The sequence below is a fragment of the Martes martes genome (genome assembly GCF_963455335.1).
Source record: "Martes martes genome assembly, chromosome: 1".
NCBI lineage: Eukaryota > Metazoa > Chordata > Mammalia > Carnivora > Mustelidae > Martes > Martes martes.
The window spans coordinates 28,134,560-28,158,453 of NC_137888.1; the positions used below are offsets into that span (position 1 = coordinate 28,134,560).

The window sequence follows — 23,894 nt, forward strand, 5'->3', positions numbered from 1 at the left end:
CACTTACTGGTTTCAAATTCTTTCATACATACAATCATTGAAACACTGTGTCCAACCAGTAGCTCAGCAATACCCTCCTCCCAGTCTTTACTATTTGGAACCTAACCCCCAAATAAATCATTTCCATTTTATAGCAGGTCTTTAAATATGCCTAAGCACAACTATGATACAGAATGATGGTTGCGAGCTAAGGCTTTGGATTGAATCCTGACTTTATCACTTCCTAGCTATGCAAACTGGACATATTACCTAATGCACCTGGAAGTTGAGGACAGTAACATTAGACCAGCTTACAGAGATTTTGTGAGGATTACATGGGAAGTATGGATAAAGCATTAAGCATAATGCTAAGCATATAATAAGCACTCACAGTTGATTCTTGATATTATCATTAACTTTAAGAATAAGATTACTTCATGAGTATTGTAACTTTGAATCATAAATAGATGAAATTTGAAAGTATTTGAATATATACTTGGAAGTATATATTTACAATTTATGTACAAATTATTGAATAATCTGAATAAATTGCACTTATTTTGAACTTCGCTCTCCTAATTATTTTTGTTACTTTGGAACTTAGTACTTTGGAACCACATTTTTTTTTTTACTAAGTCTTCCCTTACATTGTTTTCCACATCTTGCCAGGCTATATAGACATGATCTTAGAAGTTCTTTGTCTCTTTCAAGACAGTTTCTTCTTGTATGATTCTTTAGGTTCCCCATTTATTTTAGACCGTTGGTCCTTCTTATTTATTTCAATTCTCTATTTCTTCTACAATTAATATAATGATATAAGGTTCTCAATTATCTTGTGGGAAATTTAAAATATGCAATAGTATTGCAAAGCATCAGACGCTCTCTCTCTCTCGAGGCTTCCCAAGATATCTAGCACCTTCCAACAGCCCTCCTCTCTCAGAAGGATAATATTTTGAGGATACCTAGAATGGATCCCTTTTTGGGATATACTCCAATTAACCACCATGATAGTTCATTAATTTATAGTAAGAAATAAATTGCAGTATTTCAGGTACTTGATGTCCATTTGAACAATGCATTTGTCGCCTGTAGATGACCTACCCAAGGAACTAAATCATCATTAGAAGGTTACTTACTGAGCTAAAAATCAAAATAAAATAAAGAGAAGTAGTTAGACAAATACATTGTTTACTGAAATCCAGCTAAAATTGCTTGATGCATCCATCTCCACAAGACGGGTTATCTTGTCAGAGAATTAAGATACTTGAAGTTCACTGAAATTCTCTTTCTTGAACCCATATATTTGGGTTCTACCAAGTATTTGCTTCTGTTACACTCCTTTTCCTATGTGAGGCGAAATGAATTAAGATTTCCTCCTACCTTCCTAAGTGGTTTGGTCATCATCTCATGTTAATGTGTGAGAACTCTGATAAAACTCGGGCAAGGCACCATATCACAAAGAGAAATTAATAGATAAAATATTAATTTCTCATATAGACCTGATATGGCTTCTTGGAAAAAAAATTAATCCTCGTGATCCATATGCTTAATTTCAGGCCTTGTTGGGAAAACAAACCTCTATAGCTCCCATCTTAATACTTCCTGTTAGTAGGATCAGAATTTTCTCTCAATTATCTCCTCAAAAACTTTTCTTCGTTCCGTAAAGCACGTCACTAGGCAAAGCAAAAAAGCTGCTGTAAGGCTTTTCAATTAGTAAAACATTAGAAGGAATATCAAGAGCTTAGGAAAGGGGGTGGGTCCTTTATGGAAAAGGGTTAGTGAATAGGGACTCCAGAGACAGAATGGGTAAATGATATCAGAGAGCTAGGAAATGTAAGAGATTCACAGAGAATTCACCATTTCTCCCCCACTCCATCACCTTCATCCCCACTGTAAGTCTGAGGGAATGTCCGTACCGCCATTTCTCCATAAACCCTCAAGTCTAAACAAGGAGGTGTTTTATCCATCATATTGTAAGAATAAGCTAGATATGTGGAGGGTATACCTCATATGTTGCGTATGGCCAAATGACTTTGAAACTACTGACTGAATTATTGAGTAAGAACCACAAGAACTCCAGATCAATATGTGCATCTGCTTCTAGAAATCTTGAGTAGAGTTAAGATTTGTATGATAGTGTAGGATCTCCACTTCCAACAACTATAAACAGGCAAGGACACAGCAGCCCCACTGAGCTTCTTTCTATAAATTTCCCTTCCCCATTCTGTAGAGAAAAACCTGCTCTGTAGAGCCAGAAAGAGAAACAGAACTATCAAATTTAAGTTGTTTTTATGATTGACTCCTTCTTTTCTTTATCACAAGTGACTACATTCTGTAGTTCTTTTTTTTTTTTTTAAAGATTTTATTTATTGGGGCACCTGGGTGGCTCAGTAGGTTAAAGCCTCTGCCTTCGGCTCAGGTCATGATCTCGGGGTCCTGGGATCGAGCCCCGCATCGGGCTCTCTGCTCGGCAGGGAGCCTGCTTCCCTTCCTCTCTCTCTGCCTGCCTCTCTGCCTCCTTGTGATCTCTGTCTGTCAAATAAATAAATAAAATTTGATAGACAGAGATCACAAGGAGGCAGAGAGGCAGGCAGAGAGAGAGGAGAGGAACAGGCTCCCTGCCGAGCAGAGAGCCCGATGCGGAACTCGATCCCAGGACCCCGAGATCATGACCCGAGCGAAGGCAGAGGCCCAACCCACTGAGCCACCCAGGCGCCCTACATTCTGTAGTTCTAAATGGAATATAATCCATTCTTTCTATAAGATAATCTACTTTACATTAAATGTTAATTTCAGAGTTGCACTCCACGATTACAATCTTATTTCTCTTATTTTTCAAGTTCTTGGAAGCTGTTTCTTTGTATTTTAGGTTATAGTTACTCAAACAGCTTTTGGTCATGGTCACCCCAGTAATACATGACACATTAGATTTACTGTGATCAAGTCCAAATGTTGGAGGTGTACAGATTAAGGTTGATGTGGGGATCATAGTCCCATTTTAAAAGATGTGACTTAAAAACCCTCCTTCCTTTGGACATATGTGTCTAATGTATAGAGTAGGATTAATCCAAACGGTACTAATTTCAGTCTTCAACCTAATGGTAGGAAGCAAAGAAGGTCTTTCGGCAATCGAGATATCAGAATCAAAGACATCAGACCACACTTTCTTTTACCTATACTTTTCTGATTTGAATTTGATAATTCACTTATTAGCAACCCACTAACAAATATTTGTTAAACTGCTAAAAAACTCTTCTATGGCCTCTTCATTTTCTCATAAAATACACCCCAGAGGCTGTTATTTGATTGCAATTTCTTTAAAATTTTGACTCAGCCTCTATGACGCAGAAATCGTGACCGGTACATATGCCACAAAGTCCCAGCCTTGTTTCACCATGCTGGGGTTCTAGGGCCATTAAGGTAATTTGTGAAAACAAAGCACCCGGACTGCTGTTTTGCAATTTTCCTCCTTCAGAACATGTCTTAAGCAACATGTGGGTTAGTGGTTTAATCATGATAGGGAGTTAGGTGTGTTCAATAATCTTGACCCCATTCTTGTCCTACCTTTGACTTTTGAATTTGCTGGGTTATTCTGGTCACTCATTAAGTATCCTGGTGGCCCCAGAATTCCATAACGTAGTAGATAACTGATTTAAAAAAAAAAAAAAGAGAGAGAGAGAGAGAGAGAGACAGACAGAGAAAACATTTGCTACCTTACCACCTGAGATTTTTGAGGACTAGGTCGCTTAACATAGATTGTGATAGGACTTCAAATGTCTTTGAATATCTCCAGAAAGTTTGTTTTTTTTTTCCCTGAGAAGTAGAGAAGGTTAGAAAGTTGATTCTCCCATCTGTGATTCTGAAGTAAAAGATTTCAGTTTTACTTATATTTTAAAGTATTTCTTGAGCGACTGGGGGGCTCAGTTGATTAAGGGACTGCCTTCATCTCAGATCATGATCTCGGGGTCCCGGCATCGAGTCCCGCATTAGGTCCCCTGATCAGTTGGAAGCCTGCTTCTCCCTCTTCCACTCTCCCTGCTTGTGTGCTCTCTCTCTCTCTCTCTGTCAAATAATTAAATAAAATCTTTAAAGAATAAGAAAATAAAATATTTCTTAAAGTGTTAATCATGGTAAAGTGCCTAGAGCCTAGAACTCATAAATTGTGATTTTGGACGACTTGCTCAAGTATAACCCTTTTGAAAATTGTAGATAGTCTAGTCCATGTATGTACCCATGAATGTGAGTGTTCTCTATTCCTTAGTTATCATTGTAGAAGTATAACTTATAGCAAACACCAACCCAACCTAAATATTTGAAATCTCCTACTTTTTTAAGATCCCCAAACAATTCTTGTCATTAGACATTCTATAAACGCTAAAGTCATATAATAAGTATGCTCTTTACTGATAATTCCTTTTATTCTCCCTAAAACTCTATTACTGTAGTAAGTGCAGGTACTATCATTCTCCTGTTGTTGATTAAACTCCATAATTGAATTAAATTTCTATTCACAGGTGAAGAAGGGGCGGGGCACGAGGGTGCAAATGTTTCTGTTAAGAAATTTTTTTTTTCATGACTTTCAATTCCTGAAAAGATGAAACTAAGCTATACTTAGGTCACTGCCTGAACCTAAGCCATGCTTCTAGGGAATTACCCAACCTCAGAGTCCTCAGTGTTATTTTGAAAATACCAGAGTGATAATTCCTAAAAATATAATTGCTCTTAATATCTAGTAGAAGAAGCATATTAGCCAGAATCTTAAGTGTATGTCTTTAATTCTATTATACAGCATAAACAATTTTTAAGCTAGTCAAGAGGCATGATATACTGTCAAACAGTACATAACATGCAATTTAATATTCATTAAATGATTAGTGAAATTTGAACACTTAGAACTGGGCCTCAGGGAGGAACAGCTCTGAGGTATGAGGAAAGACTGAGAAATTAAGTCAGCTGGTTTTGACCTAGAGAAGCTGCTCATTAAGAATATGGCACCACTGCTTTTCAACCCAGGGGTTTGATAAATGAAAATCTGGGTTGATTTTCTTAACAAGCCTGTTTTAATAGAGATGGAATTTTAGATGCTCCACAAGTCTCCCTTTGGTAAATCCCTTATTAACGAGAAAGCTTGAACTTTTTGCTTTTACTTTCTGGGTGTCTTGGTTTTGACATTATAATAAAAATGTTAAACCCTTCAGTTGGACGAGAAAAGTCCTTTTAAACCACATTAGCTCTATTCCAGGCCTATTAAATAGAGACTCTGGATGCTTCATTTGAAGGTATCATTGATCCATTGGCTCATCACTGGAATAACAATTATCTGTAGATGGCATTGCCTTTGCAGCAGAAAAGACACCCAGTTAAGGCAGGGGTCCACAGGGACCAATGCTTTCCACATTGGTCAGGGCTTGACAACATAGTTAATGTGTTTAAAAGGTAAAAATATGTATAATCATTGAATTCTGAAGTCATACTCCTCTTTATATTTATTTGAATTTTACCCACACTCTGTTTTTTAATTATATGCATCTGTGCTTTAAGGAGGATTAGTATTCCTCCTTACTATAAAGTCTAGTTCATTTTGTATTATGACAAAATTTATTTGGAAGTATAAAATTGACTAACCTGAGTATTCTCTGCATTTTTTTAATAGTAAAATGCCCACATCTCAAGTTTTATTTCATTTATGAGTTCAGATATTTTCCTCCCTCTATCCACAGAATGTGTGATAGATTTCTATTTTCATATAAACTAAAAAAAGGAAAAAAAAATCTTTATTCTGCATCCTTATGGCCTTAAAGGTAACTACAGGCATGTAAAAGTGTAAGATTCAGGAATCTACCTCATAGAGGATACAGAACATGAGTTACCAAAAATTACCGTTTAAAAAAAAAAAAAAACTTTACCCATGTAGATGTGAAGTCATATCCTGACCAAAGGAGGAAGTGGCAGGTCACTGAGCTCAAACTTATCTGCTATACATCATTGACGGCACAGTGCTGACAGCCTTCAGTTGTTTCTGTAACAACAGAAAGCACATTTGCTTGGAGTAGTGTGAATTCAAAATGCTGAAGAGAAAACCATCCAATGTTTCAGAGAAGGAGAAACATCAAAAACCAAAGGTAAGGTAATTTCATACACAAACAAAATAAAACCATTTAAAAGAATACACACGAGCACGCGCGCACGCACACACACACACACACCACACACACATTGTTCTTATCTTGTTAGTCATAAATCAATTCAACCCTAGGGTGAATGCCTCATGGCAAGCATGAAAAATGTTGAACTGCCAAAAAAAAAGAAAAGAAAAATGTTGAATTGCAAGTTTAGGTGTTAAATAATACCTGACAATTATTGTCTCTGTAATTTTATTTTATAGTGTATATTTGATCATTTACATTTGTAACTCAAGTTAAAGTAAGGTTGGAGCTCAGATCCCAACTTCATGGAAATCAATTTGGTGGTCTCTGGAAGGTTGATATTATGAAATAGTCTTGAACATTTTTAATAGCCATAAAGTTGTCAATGTCTATTTAACTGAATGCATTTTATCCCTCACATGTTCAGCTCTCATAATACTTTTAATTATGAGAAGATTGTGAAATAGAGATGTTTTGGCTAAAATATTTGCTTTTTTGGGTTTTTTGTATGAAAATATGATAGTTTGTTGAAAAAATTATTTTTCCTACTCTCGCTTGAACACTTTACTAGAGAGAGGATTGGTTTATATTTTTAAGAAGCATCAAAACCCCATATATTGATCGATTTATCAAATTGGTTCTATTTGGAATGTTACGCTGTTCTTGTCTTGACAATAAGTGCCGCTTTAAAATAAAATGTACAGCATGAGATTACAAAGTTTAGATTCTATTGTAGAACTCTAAATTGGTTTCATTAATAACATGAGAGAAGCTATGAAATACTGGGTTCAAAAGTTTTTGCCAATACTTATACATTTCTTGAGTTCCCCAGATAAATAATATTTTTAATCTATTTGTGAATGAACTATAGCTGAGGTCAGATTTCTTTTTAGAGGATTGACTTATTATCTATTATTGGTCTTTATTTGTTTGGCACCCATTCTGAGAGAAAGGAGTTGGGAATTGATTGTGAACTTCTAAATTGATGTGGCATTGAACAATGGTCAATATTTTATAAGTCTTTGCAATTTACTATACAACCTGTCTGAAGGAAACTAAAAAATAAAAGATTTCCAATCTTTAAAAACTAAGTCAAGCATCTTTAGTTAAAAATACAACCGGATAATGTATCATGATTTCTGGTTTTTTCCCTAATATAAGAAAAACTCACAGCAATGTTCCTCAAAGAGAAAGAAAAACTTCTAAAACCATCACTTCTATACTTAAGATTAATTTTATATAGAATTTACTAAATTAAATGTAACTAATATTGAGTTGACAATAGTAGGTTTTAGGAAGATATAAAAGTTAATATGAAACAGAGGTTTTCCTTTAAGTACTTAAAATCTGAAGTGAAAGTATCTCACAAGGACTGCATTATGTAGTGAATTACTGTCATATTTATGTCATTGAACTGTTTTCAAAATAATACTTTAGTCTATCATCATCATTTGCCTTAATTGCAGGAACCATTGAAATGTAAGTGGAGTCTTGTTCATCTTTTTGACTTCTTTATTCCTTTAAATAAAACTATATTTGATAACATCTATCTGGGAATAAAATACATCACAGAGAATAGTCACATTGAAACATATTAACTTTTGTTGTGAATAAAGTCCCATTTTCTTTAAATGAGTGGTTTCATTCTCCATGAATTTGAAGAAATACGTTGAGCGCTTATGTACAAGTGTGTTTTTTGTATATTCCAGGTCCACAAAGGCCTTTCCATATATATATATATATATATATATATATATATATATATATATTCCCTTTCCTTTTATAACCGTTATAATTATGTCTTAGAAACAAATCATCTTCTATTCACATTTACTTATTTTACTGGGTAATTTTCTTCATGAATTTTATGGAAAAACTGCAGAATCCCTAAAAGTTGAAAGATCTGCGTGTCATGACGATCTCTACAAATAAATGGCTAGTAGAATGAAGAGTGCAAATTCCTTCATCTACTGGAAGGGATCATATGGCCTGTGTCTAGAAAGATGGAACAGAACCATCAAGAAATCAGCCTGAATTATGGGGAATAACACAGCCTATGCTGATTAACTATGGGACCAAACAGTATTTCACATCTCCTGACCCAGAAAGACATGCTCCTTACACTATACTCTTTCAGAATATCTGAGAGAGATTTTCTTGTCTTTTATTGGGAACGCTACAGTAGGTAAAGAACAGCAGCATTAAAAATGAGGGAACCATTACTGAATCATGTAGTTTGTGTTAACTCCGGTGCTAATTATAGTTCAGGTGACCTAGTACCCAATTCGAAGGGTGAATGCATATTATACCTAATGTTGCCTCAGATAAAAATTATGGAACTGTTCATTTGAAAAGGAAATCAATGGAGAAGGACTTTGTTACGAGTATTTTTAAGTAGGTCCCACAATTGTGAGAAAATTCAAAACATTCATGGATATAAAATGTAGCAATAGATTTTATGAGCCTATATACAAAATGATTTCTTATTTTCTTAAATTCACAAGTCTTATCAATAGACATGTCCGCAACTCAGAAAAATAATGAAAACACATGTTAAAATATAGTTTTACTGTCTTTAATTTTATCATTAACATGTCATAAATAGGACCAATAGTATTCATATCTGTTATAAGGGATTCATAGTGTAGGTTAAGGGAGTAAGACCAGAGATATTCTATAAGGGAAATTGGGAGGGCCTTGGAGAATTATTACCAGAAAACCCCACTTTGTATATTGGAATGTTAATAAATTCCAGAAAGTTTCATTTGTGTCTCAGAACTCTCTATGGTGAATATAGCTAAATTCCAAATTAATAAAGAAATTTGATGATTAATAGCTAAGAATTCTATATTTAGATTAATCACTCAAAAATAGCCTTGCTTAACATATATGCAAGGTTCTGTACTTTGGTTTTTGAAGTTTGTTTTTGCTTTCTCATCACTACTTCCCACTGCTGGTAGTGATTTTAAAAAATTTTAAGCATATCTAGGATTCAGATTTGATAAGAAATGATCTCATTACACTCCATAAATGCTTAAATTATAGAACATGATTTTCTGTGACTGTTTTTCCAGCTGAAATGTTTTATTTTATGTTTCTATAATTATTGTGAGCTTTTTATACGTTATTTAATATTTAATTTTTTTTCAAGATTTTACTCATTTATTTGAGAGAGAGCATGAACAGGGGAGGGGCACAGGGAGAAGCAGACTCCCCTCTGAGCAGGGAGCCCAATGCGGGGCTTGATCCCAGGACCCTGAGATCATGGCCTGAGCCGAAGGCAGATGCTTAACTTACTGAGCCACCCAGGCGTCCCTAGTATTTAATATTTCCAGCAACTCTGTGAATCACTCTTACATAGCTGCATAGATGAGAAGGCATAGAGAAGATTAATTAACTTGAGCAGAGACAGTCAGATGAAAAATAAAACTGTGTGATATGGAATATATACGTCAGTTTCCAGTACTCCTGTTCTTAATTATTATGCTGCCGCTACTAGCATAGGAACTGTAGATATGACTCCTATTTCTGTCTTAATTACCAAATACACTTTATGGAAATCAGGGAAAACATATGTTTAAGAGCCTCCATAAGCTGGAAAGGATTTTAGAAGTCCTCCATTCCTGTCTCTGATTAGATACAAGAATTCCACCAACAAAATCCCTCCAGGTGTCCACTCAAGCTTCAAAACTTACAAATGTAAAACAATAACAACTTTTAAATTTTTCAAATGTTCAAATTGTCAAAAAAAATCATGACCTAATAATGAGATTAAGTTAACCACAAATCGCCCTCCTGCCCTCAGCATACCACCTTGAGTGTAGTAGGCCCCTAACAAACATGTGTAGAGTGAATGGATTTTCTTGCATCTACTCTGTTTATCCTGGTTCAAGTATGGATACCCATTAACACAGTGCACTTTCATTTCCTTTGGTACTAAGTCTGTGAGTGTGTCCATAAGTTTATATGTATATGTATAAATGCAACTGTAATTCATTTTCAAGTTTTATTTTAAGGACCCTAAGATAGCAAATGTTTTACAAGATTCTCTGGAGAGGCCGACCTTTACATAACCACAGACCTTTGTTCCAGGTCAGGGATTATGGCAGAAACTTCGAAAATAGAAAAGGAATAGATAAATGAAACTTTGCAACTGTAATTAGAACAACTTGGCCTTTATTCGGCTGGGATTAATGATCTGTGTTAATAAATTTTAACAGGATTTTTTTTTTTTTCAAATAAAGGAGTTTCAAATACCACTGTTATTTTAAAGGGAAACACTGGAATAATGGCAGTTCTGGAAATAGCTTTTTTTTTTTTTTACCATATTTTTAAATCTAAAGTACATACTAAATGAGACACCATTAGTGTCACAGATGCTAATTTTCACTAGCAATGACTGAAGTGGCATTCTTTCCCATTTGCATTTGATCCTAGCAATGATGAGAGGTGATGAGTTGATTATGAGCTGTTTTCACTGCACTGCCCGCTGTGCAAATTTATGCTCCTAGACAAGGATGACACATAGTTGTGGCATTAAAGAGCTTTCTTCATTGCTTTTCCTATCAGGACTGCTGAGATACATTTTAACTCTTCTCTAACCAGGTATAAGAAAAGGGAAGAGATGTTCACATGTACGGGTGCTTACTTTAGGCCAGGCACTTACACAAGGGGCTTATGGCATTGTCCCTCCAGTTTACAGGAAAGAAAACAGTCCTGTGTATGTGAAATATTGTCCTCAAGGTGTCATAGCTAGTAAAGTATATATATATATATATATATATATATATATATATATATATTCAAGATTATAGGAACAGTTTTCCTTCTTCTAAACTTGTGGGTTTCCCCCCATTACTTCTTTTTGCTCCTTCATCTGGTGTGTAATTTCGGACTTTAATTTAGATAAATTCAGTTGAATGTTTTGACTTTTCAAACAAAGTGATCCCAAATAAGATATATGATACACAATGGAAAAATACTTTAAATTTACTTTTTCCACTTAAAAATTATGGGTGTAAATTAATGTTTATTTTTACTTTTGGTTAATATTCCTCTCCACACCTGAAAAAAATCTCCCAAAAGGTTCTCTTCATTTATGTATTTAGTTAGTATTTACATCACCTTTGTTTTCCAAGAAATGGTTAAATTATGATCCAAAACCAAAACAAAAAAATTCAGGAGAGAACTGAATATAGATCATGTTAAAATGTATCACAGGACCACCAAGGTCAAGTTGAATGTGGATCTAAGTGCCTGCTGCTCAGTGTGGTCATACAGACCAGGAGCTCTGGCATTTTAGGAGTCAGCTACAAGTGCCGACTCTCTGGCCTTCCCCAAACTTATTAAATTGGAATATATATTGTAACAAGATACCTATGAGTTCTCCGAGAACTTTAAAGTTCGGAAATGATGTTTGCATCGATGGTTCTCAAAGTAGGTTGCACATTTGAACCACTGAAGAACTTTAAGGAATACTAATGACGGGGTTCCATCTTCAGATGGAATCTGAATGTACCTGAGCATCAAGAATTTTTAGTTACACAATCTGGAAACATTTTTTCTATTAATCTTTTCAAAAGACTTAGAAGGTAATGGATTAATCCATTTATTCCTTCCTTCCTTCCTTCTTTAATACAACAACTATCTCTTGAGTGCTGACTATAGACAATATAGACCTTATGCTGGGAATGCAGTGGTGAATAAAACAAAGATCCCTGCCCTCGTAGAACTGACGTTTACTGGGGATGACACACAACAAGCCAGATAAATATGTTAAATATACAGTATGCTAGGTAACGGTAAGTGCTAAAAAGGGGAAGGATACAAACCACCGGGAAAGATTTGATGAGAATGGGACATTTGAAAGAGGACCAGAGGAAATGAAAGAGCTGCTCACGAGTTTGACTGATGTAATTATATTCCAGGCAGAAGGGAGAGCAAGTTCAACAGCCTTGAGGCTCGAGTGTGTTTGAGAAACAGTGGAACAGAGTGCACAAGGGAAGAGTGTTCCCAAAGAGCAGAATCATAGAGGGCTTCTAGGTCATTATAAGGATTTGGGCTAATATTGAAAACTTTTGAGAAAAGAAGGATCTGGGTTACATGTTAGTGGGTTTATTCCATCTTTCGGTTTTCAAATACACTGAAAAGACTTGGAAAATAGGGAGAAGAGACCCGTTAGGAGGCTCTTACAGAAACTAGGCAAGAGATGGTGGTGGTTCACACAAGGGGAGTGGCAGGATGGTTGTTGAGAAGATGAATTTGGGACGTATTTGTACATACGGTGTCCATTTGAATATGTACCGGAAACTTAACCACACCACCTGTGCTGAAAAGATGGTGAACAGGAAGGCCACCACTGCCCTACACTGCTCTTTGCTTCTAATAATTGGTGCCCACATTCCTAGGAGAAATGCCTATATTTCTCTGTCATGGCCACCAGAAATTCACCCCAAAATTGATGTGCCACTTCCCCAAATTTTCTGCTCTTTCTCCAAACTACAATTCCTGGTTGAACTTAATTCTCATTTCTAGTACATCTCAAAATCAGAAGAGATGAACAAATAATTTATTCATTTCATCATGTTTAATTGTTTGAAAGAGTCAAATAATTTTAGCCTTGGAAACTTTTCTCCAAACAAAGCACTACTTCATTCTCACCTTCCCATTTTAGAGAATATGAATCTATAATCCAAGTTGTATTGCAAGCAAGTAGCCAAAAACTAGGGCCAAATAGGTTGGCTAAACATGAAAAACAAAACAAAACAGTATCCACACAAGCATACAGGAAGTTCAGGAGACAAATGGCTTAGAGAATGACAGAAGTGTAGCCTCCCTTTCTCTGGAAATTTGGACATTACATCCTATGGGGAGAGTATCAAGTCACTACTTTGACTACCAATGCACTGGATTTGTTAAAAATCAATTTAATGAAACACATCTCTTTAATCTTTCTTTGCCTTGCTTTGGAGACAAATGGCTTCATTATCCCTGAAGATTGTGTTTTTTTCCCTAATGGAATCAACTCCACACTCTACATATCCAAGTTCCCAATTTAGCATTACCAAACTGATCCATTTCTCTTCCTTTCTAGTGTTAAGGATTTAGGTGAACTTTTAGAAACAAGACATTCATAATTAGCTTCTTAGCAGAGAACAAAAATGTCCTACATTAAGAATTGATTAATAAGAACAGAAGAGGTTTTTAAGCTGTCTCTAGTGGTAGACGAAGTGATTCTTCTATACATAGAGGGAGCCATTTGTCAGCACAGCTGGCCCTGTCTCCTTTCTCCCCCCACGTGATGAGCCTTAGAAGTTTTCACCTCATGGGCAGGAGTTTGCTGGGGTTGCCACTGCAAAATACGATGGGCTGAGAGGCTTAAAAAACAGAAACATATCCTCTCACAAGCTGGAGGTTGGAAGTCCAAGATCGGGGTGTCGTGGGGCTGTTTTCCTCTGTGGGTCATGAGGGGACCATCTGTTCCAGGCCTCTCTCAGTGGCTTAGAGATGGCCACCCATTACTCCTCTTCACTTAGTCATTCCTCTGGCCATGTACACCCTAGCACACATCTCTCTTTATGCACCCAAGTCTCATTTTCTTATAAGGACACCAGTACGATTGGATTAGGGCCTACCCTAACAGCCCCATTTTACCATAATCACCTCTGTAAAGGCCCCATGTCTAAATATAGTCATCATCTGAGGTATGAGGGATTAGGTCTTGAACATGCACATTTTGGGAAACTCAAAATTCAGTTCATAATGCAGTCCATGAAATTCTACTAATTCAAAGTGAGGATTTGATTTTTGGCTGCTTCCTTCCTTCCAAGGACCCTAGATCCCTCTTTACTTCCAGTTGGCCAGTCCCCTCATTCAGCCAGCCCCACTGACCTCACTACAGTGGCTCCCTTTTACCCACACTGTCCAGTCTTTTTCCTTGTTCTTTCCTTCCATCCAAACCTACCTCTGCTACATCCCACAAGGCCTCTATTAAGAATCACTGAAAATTAATAAAAGTAAAACATCTGCTCTGGTCCCTTGGCCAGTGGCTTTCTGGCTACAGATTAAAATCACCTTTCTAGCTGGACTGTTAAACCCTCAACAAAGCCTCCACCAAGTAGCCCAAGGCAACGTCCTAGAGGACATCACGGCAGAGCAGTAGGGAACATAAACTGAAGTCACATAGACTTAGTTTTGAAGTCCTATTTTGATTATCTTCTCACCAGGGGACACTGAACATTTTATTAAGCCCCTTATGAGTCTCAGTGTACTTATCTGAAGAAGGGGTGTATTAAAGCATGTCATACAGGATGGATGAGAGGATTTTGCTAATTACCATATGGAAATTTTCTAGCACATAGTACATGGTCCATTAATAGTCTCACTCTCCTTTCTGTTTTCACAGTGACTGTTCCACATTTCTATTGTTTCTTGTAACACAGTTTATTCCAATATGCCCTCCCAACCAGAGTTATCATTAAGAACAGGGGATGTACCTTATGCGTATTTGCATCCCTGGAATTTTTGCTGGGGTACAAAGGGGACTAAACTCAATCCGCCTGACTTTCAGACTCCACGTGCTTCCTATTATACTTCGGCTACTGCCAAAAATATTTATCATACAGAACATAGTCAGGATTTCTCAATGTGTGTACAATGAGTGTGGAATGACTAATGGATAATATTAGTCATCTAAAAAGTACTCCACTCCAGGACATAGTTTACAAAGGGGTTGCTGACAAAGATCTGGGCAACACCCACATGAAGCAAAGGAACCATTCTTAGAATCAGAATGTAATGAAAAAAACAATAATCAAACATGGTAATTTAATATAGCTGAAGAGTTAAAAAAAAAAAATAGCAAAGGGGCTTGCTTTGCCGGAAGCCTAGAAAAGAGTGGAAGAGTAGAATTGTGTCAATATCAGCAGAACAACATAGATCAACCAAAGCAAATATTCCATTTGGCTCAGTGGACTTGCTCACTTAATAAGATAAGTAATTCAGGCTTTGTAGCTTCCTGTGTCTAGCCCTGGGTGCCACCTAGTTACTGTAGCTTTACTCCACTAAGGAAGCAAACTTCCAACAATGATCTTGTGTCTCCTATAGTGTTTCCTCCAGGGGAGAAAATTCTTTGATAAGTCAACAAGAACATGTATTCTTCTTGACGGTTGAATTTCCAATCCCTCACCAATACTTGCCATTGCCATTTTTGGTTTCTTATTAGTTTAGTTTATGAGTCAGTCCCTCAGAGATTATTTCAGAAAGCTTGAAAAACAAAGTTTCTATACCTGATGAAGTGAGGACCTGCTGTTGGACATGGAGACCTAGCCAAGAAACTGGCTTCCTAGGAAGGATGAGCCTGAGTGGCCACTTGGCCCCACCTACTCTCTATATACATACAACAGAGACAAGTAAATATAAAATAATGAAGTTCCCTTTCTACGTTTTTTATAATTTAAATCACTTAAATTCCTGACATAAAATTTAAGGCAGCTTTATCTTGTAGCAAATTCTATTTTATACCATACATAGTGATATGTCTAGGCATTAATCTGGACATTTGGTTTAAATTTTTTTCTGAATATTTCACATGGTTACAGCTATGCAACTTTGATTTTTTTTAATTAAGAAAAAGTAACAAAATGAGTAATTAAATATACAAATTATACAATGCTAGTTATTATACAGCTATCATCTTCTAAGGCCATCTACGTTTCAAGTTACTTTAAGATTAAGAATATCTCACTATAATTAGTTGCCAATTTTAAAGCAGGCCATTACCTATAGAACAAATAATTATACCAGATTTCTAATTTTGAGAGAAATTTCCTTCCAAGATAAATGGTCTTGTCAGACATTGTAAGTTAAAGAATTATCAACAGAGTTCATTCCTATCGATCGTTACATTTCAACATCACTGTTACCCCTCAGTATAATGAACTGTTTATACAGCCAAATCAGATTTGCTGAAAGGAGAATGGGACTGATCATAAGGAAGTTACAGAACCCTAACATCTCTTCCAAATATCCTAGCATGAACTTACTATTTCTTCCCACCTATTCTTTCCTTGTTTGGGATTACAGACTGTATATTTGCCCCACATAAACATGTCTGTTCTTACTAAGGAAAAAACGTTTAAATTCCTAACCAAAGTGGCAGCGGGTGCTGCCTGAGATGGGAATGTTTATAAGCTTTATGATATTAACTGCAGCACTCAACCTCAGGTGGCATAAAGCATGCAAAAAAGAACTTTCTGTCAGTTTTATTATTTCTAAAAAGGTTCCCCTTGAAGCAGAAGAGTGACCTTGCTCTGCTGAGCTGACATATGCCACTGGATTAATGGTCGAGCTCTGCTGGAGGGAAGCTCACGGAGACATTACAACTCTGGAAGCTGGGCTGGCGGTGACCATTAATCAGGGGGACCAAAATCATGCATCAAACACACTCATTTAAAAGTAGTAAAAATGACTTAAAAAAAAAACTTTTTGAGAATTAGCTTATTGTTTGTCATTACTTGTGTTCAAGGAGATCACTGCATGACTAAAATATCCCTTGAGGAGACCTTTAGAAAGGTTATTATGTACCCAGAGGCCACGTGAAGACAGAGGACATAAAAGACTAATGGAAGTGACTGAGTTTTTGTTCCAGAGAATTTGAGGGGAAAGTTTATTCAATTCTGGATTCTGTTTTCCCAGCTTAATTTTCACTCCTTTATTTAAACATGATTTCAAAACAATGATTATTTTGGTTCTTTGTGATGAGTTTATTTTTTAAACTGGAGTAACTGGGTTTAGTGGTATAAACATTTGATTGGTGAATATGTTGGGAAATTGTTCAGGAACCTAAAGTTTAGTCAACATCCAACTGTTATGTTCAAAAGTATCTGAACAGACTAAAAAGTACATTCTTCTACCATGTGTCAGCTAATGAAGCATTTTCATGACTTTTCCTCTCTCTGATTATTGAAAAGAAAAAAAGAAAACTAAGTCTAAGTTCATTAAGAGGTAGAAGAGCGCAAGAGGCATTTGTTAAGAAAACCAAAATTTTGGGTGCCTGGGTGGCTCAGTGGGTTAAGCCTCTGCCTTTGGCTCAGGTCATGATCTCAGGGTCCTGGGATCGAGCCCTGCATCGGGCTCTCTGCTTGGCAGGGAGCCTGCTTCCCCCTCTCTCTCTGCCTGCCTCTCTGTCTACTTGTGATCTGTCTCTCTCTGTCAAATAAATAGACAAAATCTTTTAAAAAAAAATTTAAAAAAAATAAAAAAAAACAACCAAAATAACAACAACAATGCAAATTATTCTCCTGGGGTGCCTGGCTGGAACATGTGACTCTTGATCCCAGGGTTGTGAGTTCAAGCCCCACACTGGGCATGGAGCCTAGTTAAAAAAAAATAAAAAAAAAAAAAGTAAGAAAATTGTTCTCCTAAGTAACTTTCCTTTACCATCGTACTCACTATTACCTTCGTTAGCCTTAGTATCCTACACAGGAGGATTATTTATACAGTTATTTATATATGTATTTATTTCTATAAAGATTATTTACACAGTTTATTTGCAAGATTATTTGTTTTTGAAGTTTAGTTATAGAATGAAAATAGTAGATAATTATGTGCCAACAATTAAAATATTTAATACTTGGTTATAAGTAGGAAAAATCTAATATGCACACAATAGAGAGCCAATTTCTAAATTTATGGAAGAATAATGCTTTTTTTTTCATTGGAAATTTGAATCATCTCTATTTGGTTATCATCTGCTCTCTCTCAAGCTATTAGATAACAAAATTAGTAATGAGAAATTTGTGCAAGCAAGTTACTTACAGTAGGGATGGTAAATACATCAAACATGTTACCTATAATTCCTTACTCTTATCCCCACCACCTTCCCTAAAACACACACTATCTTCTGTAACAATTGTTGACACAGTTGATCATGACCTCTTTCACTGTAACCCTGAAAATGGCCTCAGAACCCTTCTCAATACAGCTCTTTATTAAATTTTCAACAAACTATCTGTGCTGGTGCAAGAATTGAAAACTTACTGGTTCTGAGAGATAGTTCTTCCAGATAATGGAAAAATCCTAGAGAAATATTCCTGTACTGAATACACAACACTTATAGTGACCAAAATTATTATATTCCCTAGAAACAACCTTTCTCTCCCTTGAAGAGTTCAGGAAATAACTAGACACATTTTTGTTACCCAGTGTTTCACTTAATATAAATGAGTGGTCCATCACCTTTGTGTTATTTTGTCATCATTTTAGCAATCACCATCTTTGGGTTTGGAGATTTCTAAAGAGTCCCTCGGTTAACAACTACATAATCTCTTAGGATAAATAATTTTTGAGACAAATTCAAACTGTATTGATTTCAACTGATTTAAAAATTTCTCAACATTTTAATGCCCTTTTCTTTGGACTGACAATAAATAATAAAGGTACAGACATATGTCTACAAAATGCCCTTCATGTACTAAGTAGTCAATGCAAATAAGTATCATAAATGGATGAATATAAATTTTGAAGTTGATGTCTATTATACGTTATTAAATTCATTTATTCTGTGAATAAATATAATCTGCTATAGGAACTGCTTCTATATTTGTATACCATGCATTTAAATATGGTTTTACTTAGCTCTTAGGGATTGAAGTTATTAGGTTGATGGCAACAATAGAGTACAAATTCCTCCAGGATAGGTTCTTGTCTTATTCATACAGACAGCCTGACCCCAAGCATAAAGTTTAGCCAAAGAAGCCACTTAATATATTTATGTTGAGTAGTGTAATGCAACACCTTATAGTCTGCAATTAAACACCAGTAAATTATGTTCCTTAGCTATAACATGATCAAGTTATAATTTGCTTTTTGGTTAACCATGAAAAATATGGCTTTTGGACATTTAACTTGAAGAGGAATGTGAGATTTGTCATCTGCTGTGGTTTTCCCAAGACACAACTGCAGGATTTTTCTGCCTAGATACTCTAGCACTTAAGAATGGGAGCAGTCAGCGTGTGCTAACCTGGGGACACACTGGCATGTGATCTCCTACGGAAGGAGGGACCGGATCCCGCTCTTGAAAAATGGACTGGATCTGAGTGAGTGGAAAAAAAGAGGAAAGATATTTCTTGGAAAACAACAAACAAAATAGAAACAAAAAGATAAAAATCAAAACAAAACAAACAAAAAATCAGCAGGAGCAACAGCTTAGAAAAATAAGTGAATGTGTCCTTTCTGCCAGTTCTGCCAAATCAGACTGACTACCATTACCTGATACCATGGGGAATCAAGAAAGTGCAGCATGCTGAGTTCAAGCTTTATTTTATTGACTAAGGAAGAGCTACTTAAACTCTCTGAGCCTCGGTTTTCCTTGTCTGTTTTCCTAGCCATCAGTTTTCCTAGCTCAGAGGGTGATTACGTTTAGTTAATGAGATGATCAGAGACAGATCCCTTGACATGGAACAAATCCTCAGTAACCATCATAATAACGGGGAGCAAGCTTTTACATTTTGAGAGGAACGAAATGATGAGAATCAGTATTTTTGAAAATTAACTCAATGGGGTGGTGTTAGATGACTGCAAAGGCAAGAGTTTAGGGACTAAGAAGCTAAATGTTAGTGCCTTGGCTCGGGACTGAAGTTAGAAGGACATATTTGACTAGCAGGAATGAAAATAAATGCCTACAGTAGAGATTTCAAGAAAGAACCGAGCAGATGTGAAGGCTAAAAGAACGTGTGTGCGGTATATTGCATTTTGCATTATGTGTCCGAACTCCTCAAAGTGAGCAAACACAGATTTCCACGAGGGCAGGCTCAGAAGGTAGAATCAAAGCAGATCCTCAGAGGCCACTGGATATATAAGCAGAGAGCGCCTTTGGTTGGCACATCTGCCTTCCAGCATGAAAGCAGGCAGAGAGGCCACTGTGGGCTAGAGCAGCTATGAACATGGGTTCCCTGGAGAAATTCTTGAAGATTGCAAGAAAGCCATGGTATAATGAAACAATTCCAGGAGGATCAAGAGGGACCATTTAGTAGTCAGAGAAAGAGAAAGAAGGAATAGACCGTGAGCTGTAACAATAGTCTAGGAGTGAGTGAGCCAAGCAGAAGTTTTGTAATAGGGAGGATAAGAAGCTGAGCAGTCCAGGGTAGCCTGATCACGGTCACATTTTTTTTTAACTTTTTTTACTTCATCTTCCTTTTATTCTTTAGGGTTTTGTAGGAATCGGTGATATCAAGTGACTGAACTTTTGCCACATTAAGCCTTTTACCTGAAAACAAGGTATTTAAGACGTATCACTACTACGTCTTTTAAAACCTCTTTTCAGCTCAAATAGACTATCCTAATTCCTATCCAGTTCTTAAAACTGCAACCTGACTTACAGTCTATGGATGTAAGTAAATTGTGGCATACAGCAATAAATCCTGCAGAGAAGCAATTGAGAATTTTAAACATCTGAGTCTTTTTTACTCACAAAACTTGTTTTGTTACATTAAACAGGCAGATGTGAATAACCACTCTTTTAGGTTATGGATCATTTTGCATTGATTTTTTTTGTTGTTGTTCTAGTTTCTTTCTTTTGAGGCAGTTTCAATTTGCACAAAAACATCTCTAGGGGCACATCAACTTTTGAAAGTAGAGCTTTCACTTGGAAATTTTGACACAACTTTCAACTACTTGGGTGGAATCAGAACCTGCACTTCCTTTAGGTATTTTGCAGTTGACAGAAAAGAGACTGAACCAGAGAGATCAAGTGAACTCATTTTGTCCTGAGTCCAGATCTACATTAACAATATTTAGAGCACCGCCATATGTTTGAGATTGGGTGGCCTTGACTCCAGGTTAAGATGCCGCTGTTGAAGGTTATGTCTCACAGTTCCAGTTGTCTCTTACTGTTCAACCCCCTGACACACAACCATCTCCCATCGAGACCACATGAGTGTCATTATTTAACACTGAGGCAATCCTAACAGGTTATTTTAAGTGAGTTAAATTTGTTTCACACTCTTGAAAAGATCTCAGCACCTGAGTGAAGTTAGAACAATTAAATCCTCGAATGTCTTTGGATAAAAGCTGACAATCTATTGACATTTAACATACTATTATTATAGAATATTCATACAAGCGCATGTTGAAACAATTCTGATTTTCAAGAGCATATTACTAACCATCGCTCTATGTGCAATATTTAGAAGATGTGAGAACTCATTGGCAGAGAGAGTGTAATCCTTAATTTGCCAGTGTATTTCAAAATACTGCGGATGTCTGACTCAGATATGTAAATTTTTTCTTTGAAATAGACTGTGAAACTTTTCCACCAGTGCCTTACCAGTCATGCTGGAGATAAGATTTTACTTGAAGACCCCAAAAGTTGACAGCTGGTTAAGAAATGAAAATAAGGGTCAAGTTGTCTTGGTTTTGGTCAAAAGGTTGATTTGTGTTTCCAAAAAGAGACCCCCAAGTGTTCTTCATGTTGATAAATTTAGGCTGGCCGTTGTTCTAAGAATCTGATTCAGTTCCCGTTCGTTCGATTAAGATAACTTTCCAAATTTCCATCCTGCTCAGATAGCAAGTTTCTTTGAAAATAGAAGACAAGATCGAAACTTTGGAATGGGATGGCATCGTTGAGAGTACATCCGGGTGGAGAAGTGAAAAAAAAAAAAAAAAGAATTTATTTTTGCAAGTTCTGGTTCCTGTAAATTTCCTCACTGAGAAGGACTAGATCATTTCTAAGAACACTGTCAGCTTTATATCATGACATGACATTCTGTAATAATTAGAGTTGTTATACAAAAATAGGGGGAAAAATGTGACTAACAAAAAAATGAATCGTCTTAAGTTCTTTTATATTATTCATTGCATTGTTTAGGAACACACACAGATGTGTTCAAACACTTCCAATGACACTACTCAGCCCTTTTTTGGTGGAAGCCAAGTAGAGTAAGTAGAAGAAAGTAATATGTATCCCATAATTGCAGAGAATCATGCAATCTAATAATGTGCATCTATATCAGGAAGTTGATTGTTCTAAAATCAACTTGGGAAGTAAAACTTTATTTTCTCCTTCAGTATGTCTGTATTTTCAAACAACTATGATGAAAGCAATATGAATGATACTTTTACACATTGGTTCCTTAGAAAGTTGTGTAACCATTACCTTTTGTTTAAATGGCAGCAATTTTTTTTAAAGATTTTATCCATTTATTTGACAGAGAGATCACAAGTAGGCAGAGAGAGAGGAAGAAGCAGGCTCCCCGCTGAGCAGAGAGCCCGATGTGGGGCCTCAATCCCAGGACCCCAGGATCATGACCTGAGCTGAAGGCAGAGGCTTTAAGCCACTGAGCCACCCAGGCGCCCCCATTACCTTTTGTTTAAAGACTGTTTTTAGATAGTTTTAGAGTGACAGCAAAATTAAGAGAAAAGTAGTTTTTCTGTGTACCTCCCAGCCCCTGCACATGATTAACTCTTATTTATTACATACTACGTAGGTATGTTTCTCTTTCCTTTTTTTTTTTTTTTTTTCTTTTAGCCCAACATTTTACTACGGGAAACTTCAAGCATATGCAAAAACAGAGTAGTACAGGGGTGCCTGGGTGGCTCAGTGGTTAAGTGTCTGCCTTCCACACAGGTCATGATCCCAGGGTCCTGGGATCGAGCCCCATATCCTGCTCTCTGCTCAGTGGGGAGCCAGCTTCTCCCCTCCATCTGCTGTTCCCCCCATTTGTGTGGGTGCTCTCTCTCTCTCTCTCTCTTTTTCTCTCTCTCCATCAAATAAATAAATCTAAAAAAAAAAAAAAAGAGTAGTACAATCTACCTCATATTTCCATCACCCAGTTAACCATTAAATAATGGCCAGTCATGTTTCTTCTTCATGCCCACACACTGGCATTAGGTTATCTTGAATTACAAGTAAAAAATAACAGTACTTCCTCAATATCATCAAATAGTTAGTTATTTTAAAAATTTCCTCAGTTGTGTCCTGGCTGCTTTTGCTACAGTGGTTTCTTTGGTCTATATCCAAACAAGATCCATGAGTTGTATCTGGTTAGACGACTCTTAGAGGTTCTTAGTCTTTCTATCGATCAAAGAAACCTAGTTATTTGTCCTGTAGATTTTCTTACTGTCTAGATTTTTCTGATGACTGCATCCTTTTGGTGCCATTTAAAATATTCCTTTGTCCCTATATTTCCTATAATCTGGTAGTTACATACAGAAGTTTGGTGTGATTGAGCTTTTTTTCCCCCCTAAGACTGCCTCACTGGTGATATTAGGTCCTACTACTAGGAAGCACATATTCTAGTTGTCTCTTTTTGTCATTCTTGTAGCCATTGAGGATCATCACTGAGATCCTTTATTGCCATCAGGGGCTTATGAAACAGTGACTTTGTCATTTCATCATTCCTAACTGATAAGCTTGAATACACACACACAGAGAAAAAGATAATTTTTCCTCATTAACTATTTACTCTGAAATATGTTTCATAAAAGAAGAGCACCTTGAATGCTTATGTCCTTTCCTTTATTTGCCAGTTTTCATGATATAACTGTAATGTTTCCAAAAGTGATCACTGATTTTTTTTTTCCTTTTGGTATCATGAACTCACCAACTTTGATATATTAGATGCACTTCAATATTCATTTATTATTCTTTTTGATATGAAAATTATCCCACCTTTGGATACACTCTACTCCAGTGAGAATAGTTTCATTATGGCCCCTGTGTTGTTTTGATATGGTTTTAGTAGTCTTTAGTAGTACTAGTACTACTACTAG

At 36.3% G+C, this 23,894-nt stretch overlaps 1 protein-coding gene across 1 annotated transcript in view; it reads left to right on the plus strand.

Annotated features, from left to right (window-relative positions):
* Window positions 1–5,963: 5,963 nt before the first annotated feature.
* The window catches only part of SAMSN1 (SAM domain, SH3 domain and nuclear localization signals 1), a 50,493-nt gene continuing 32,562 nt past the window's right edge, over window positions 5,964–23,894 (plus strand). Inside the window, exon 1 of the mRNA XM_080813149.1 lies at window positions 5,964–6,101. Coding sequence (XP_080669275.1) covers window positions 6,045–6,101 — 57 coding nt within the window. The 5' untranslated portion in view covers window positions 5,964–6,044. The remainder of the gene's footprint in view (window positions 6,102–23,894) is intronic.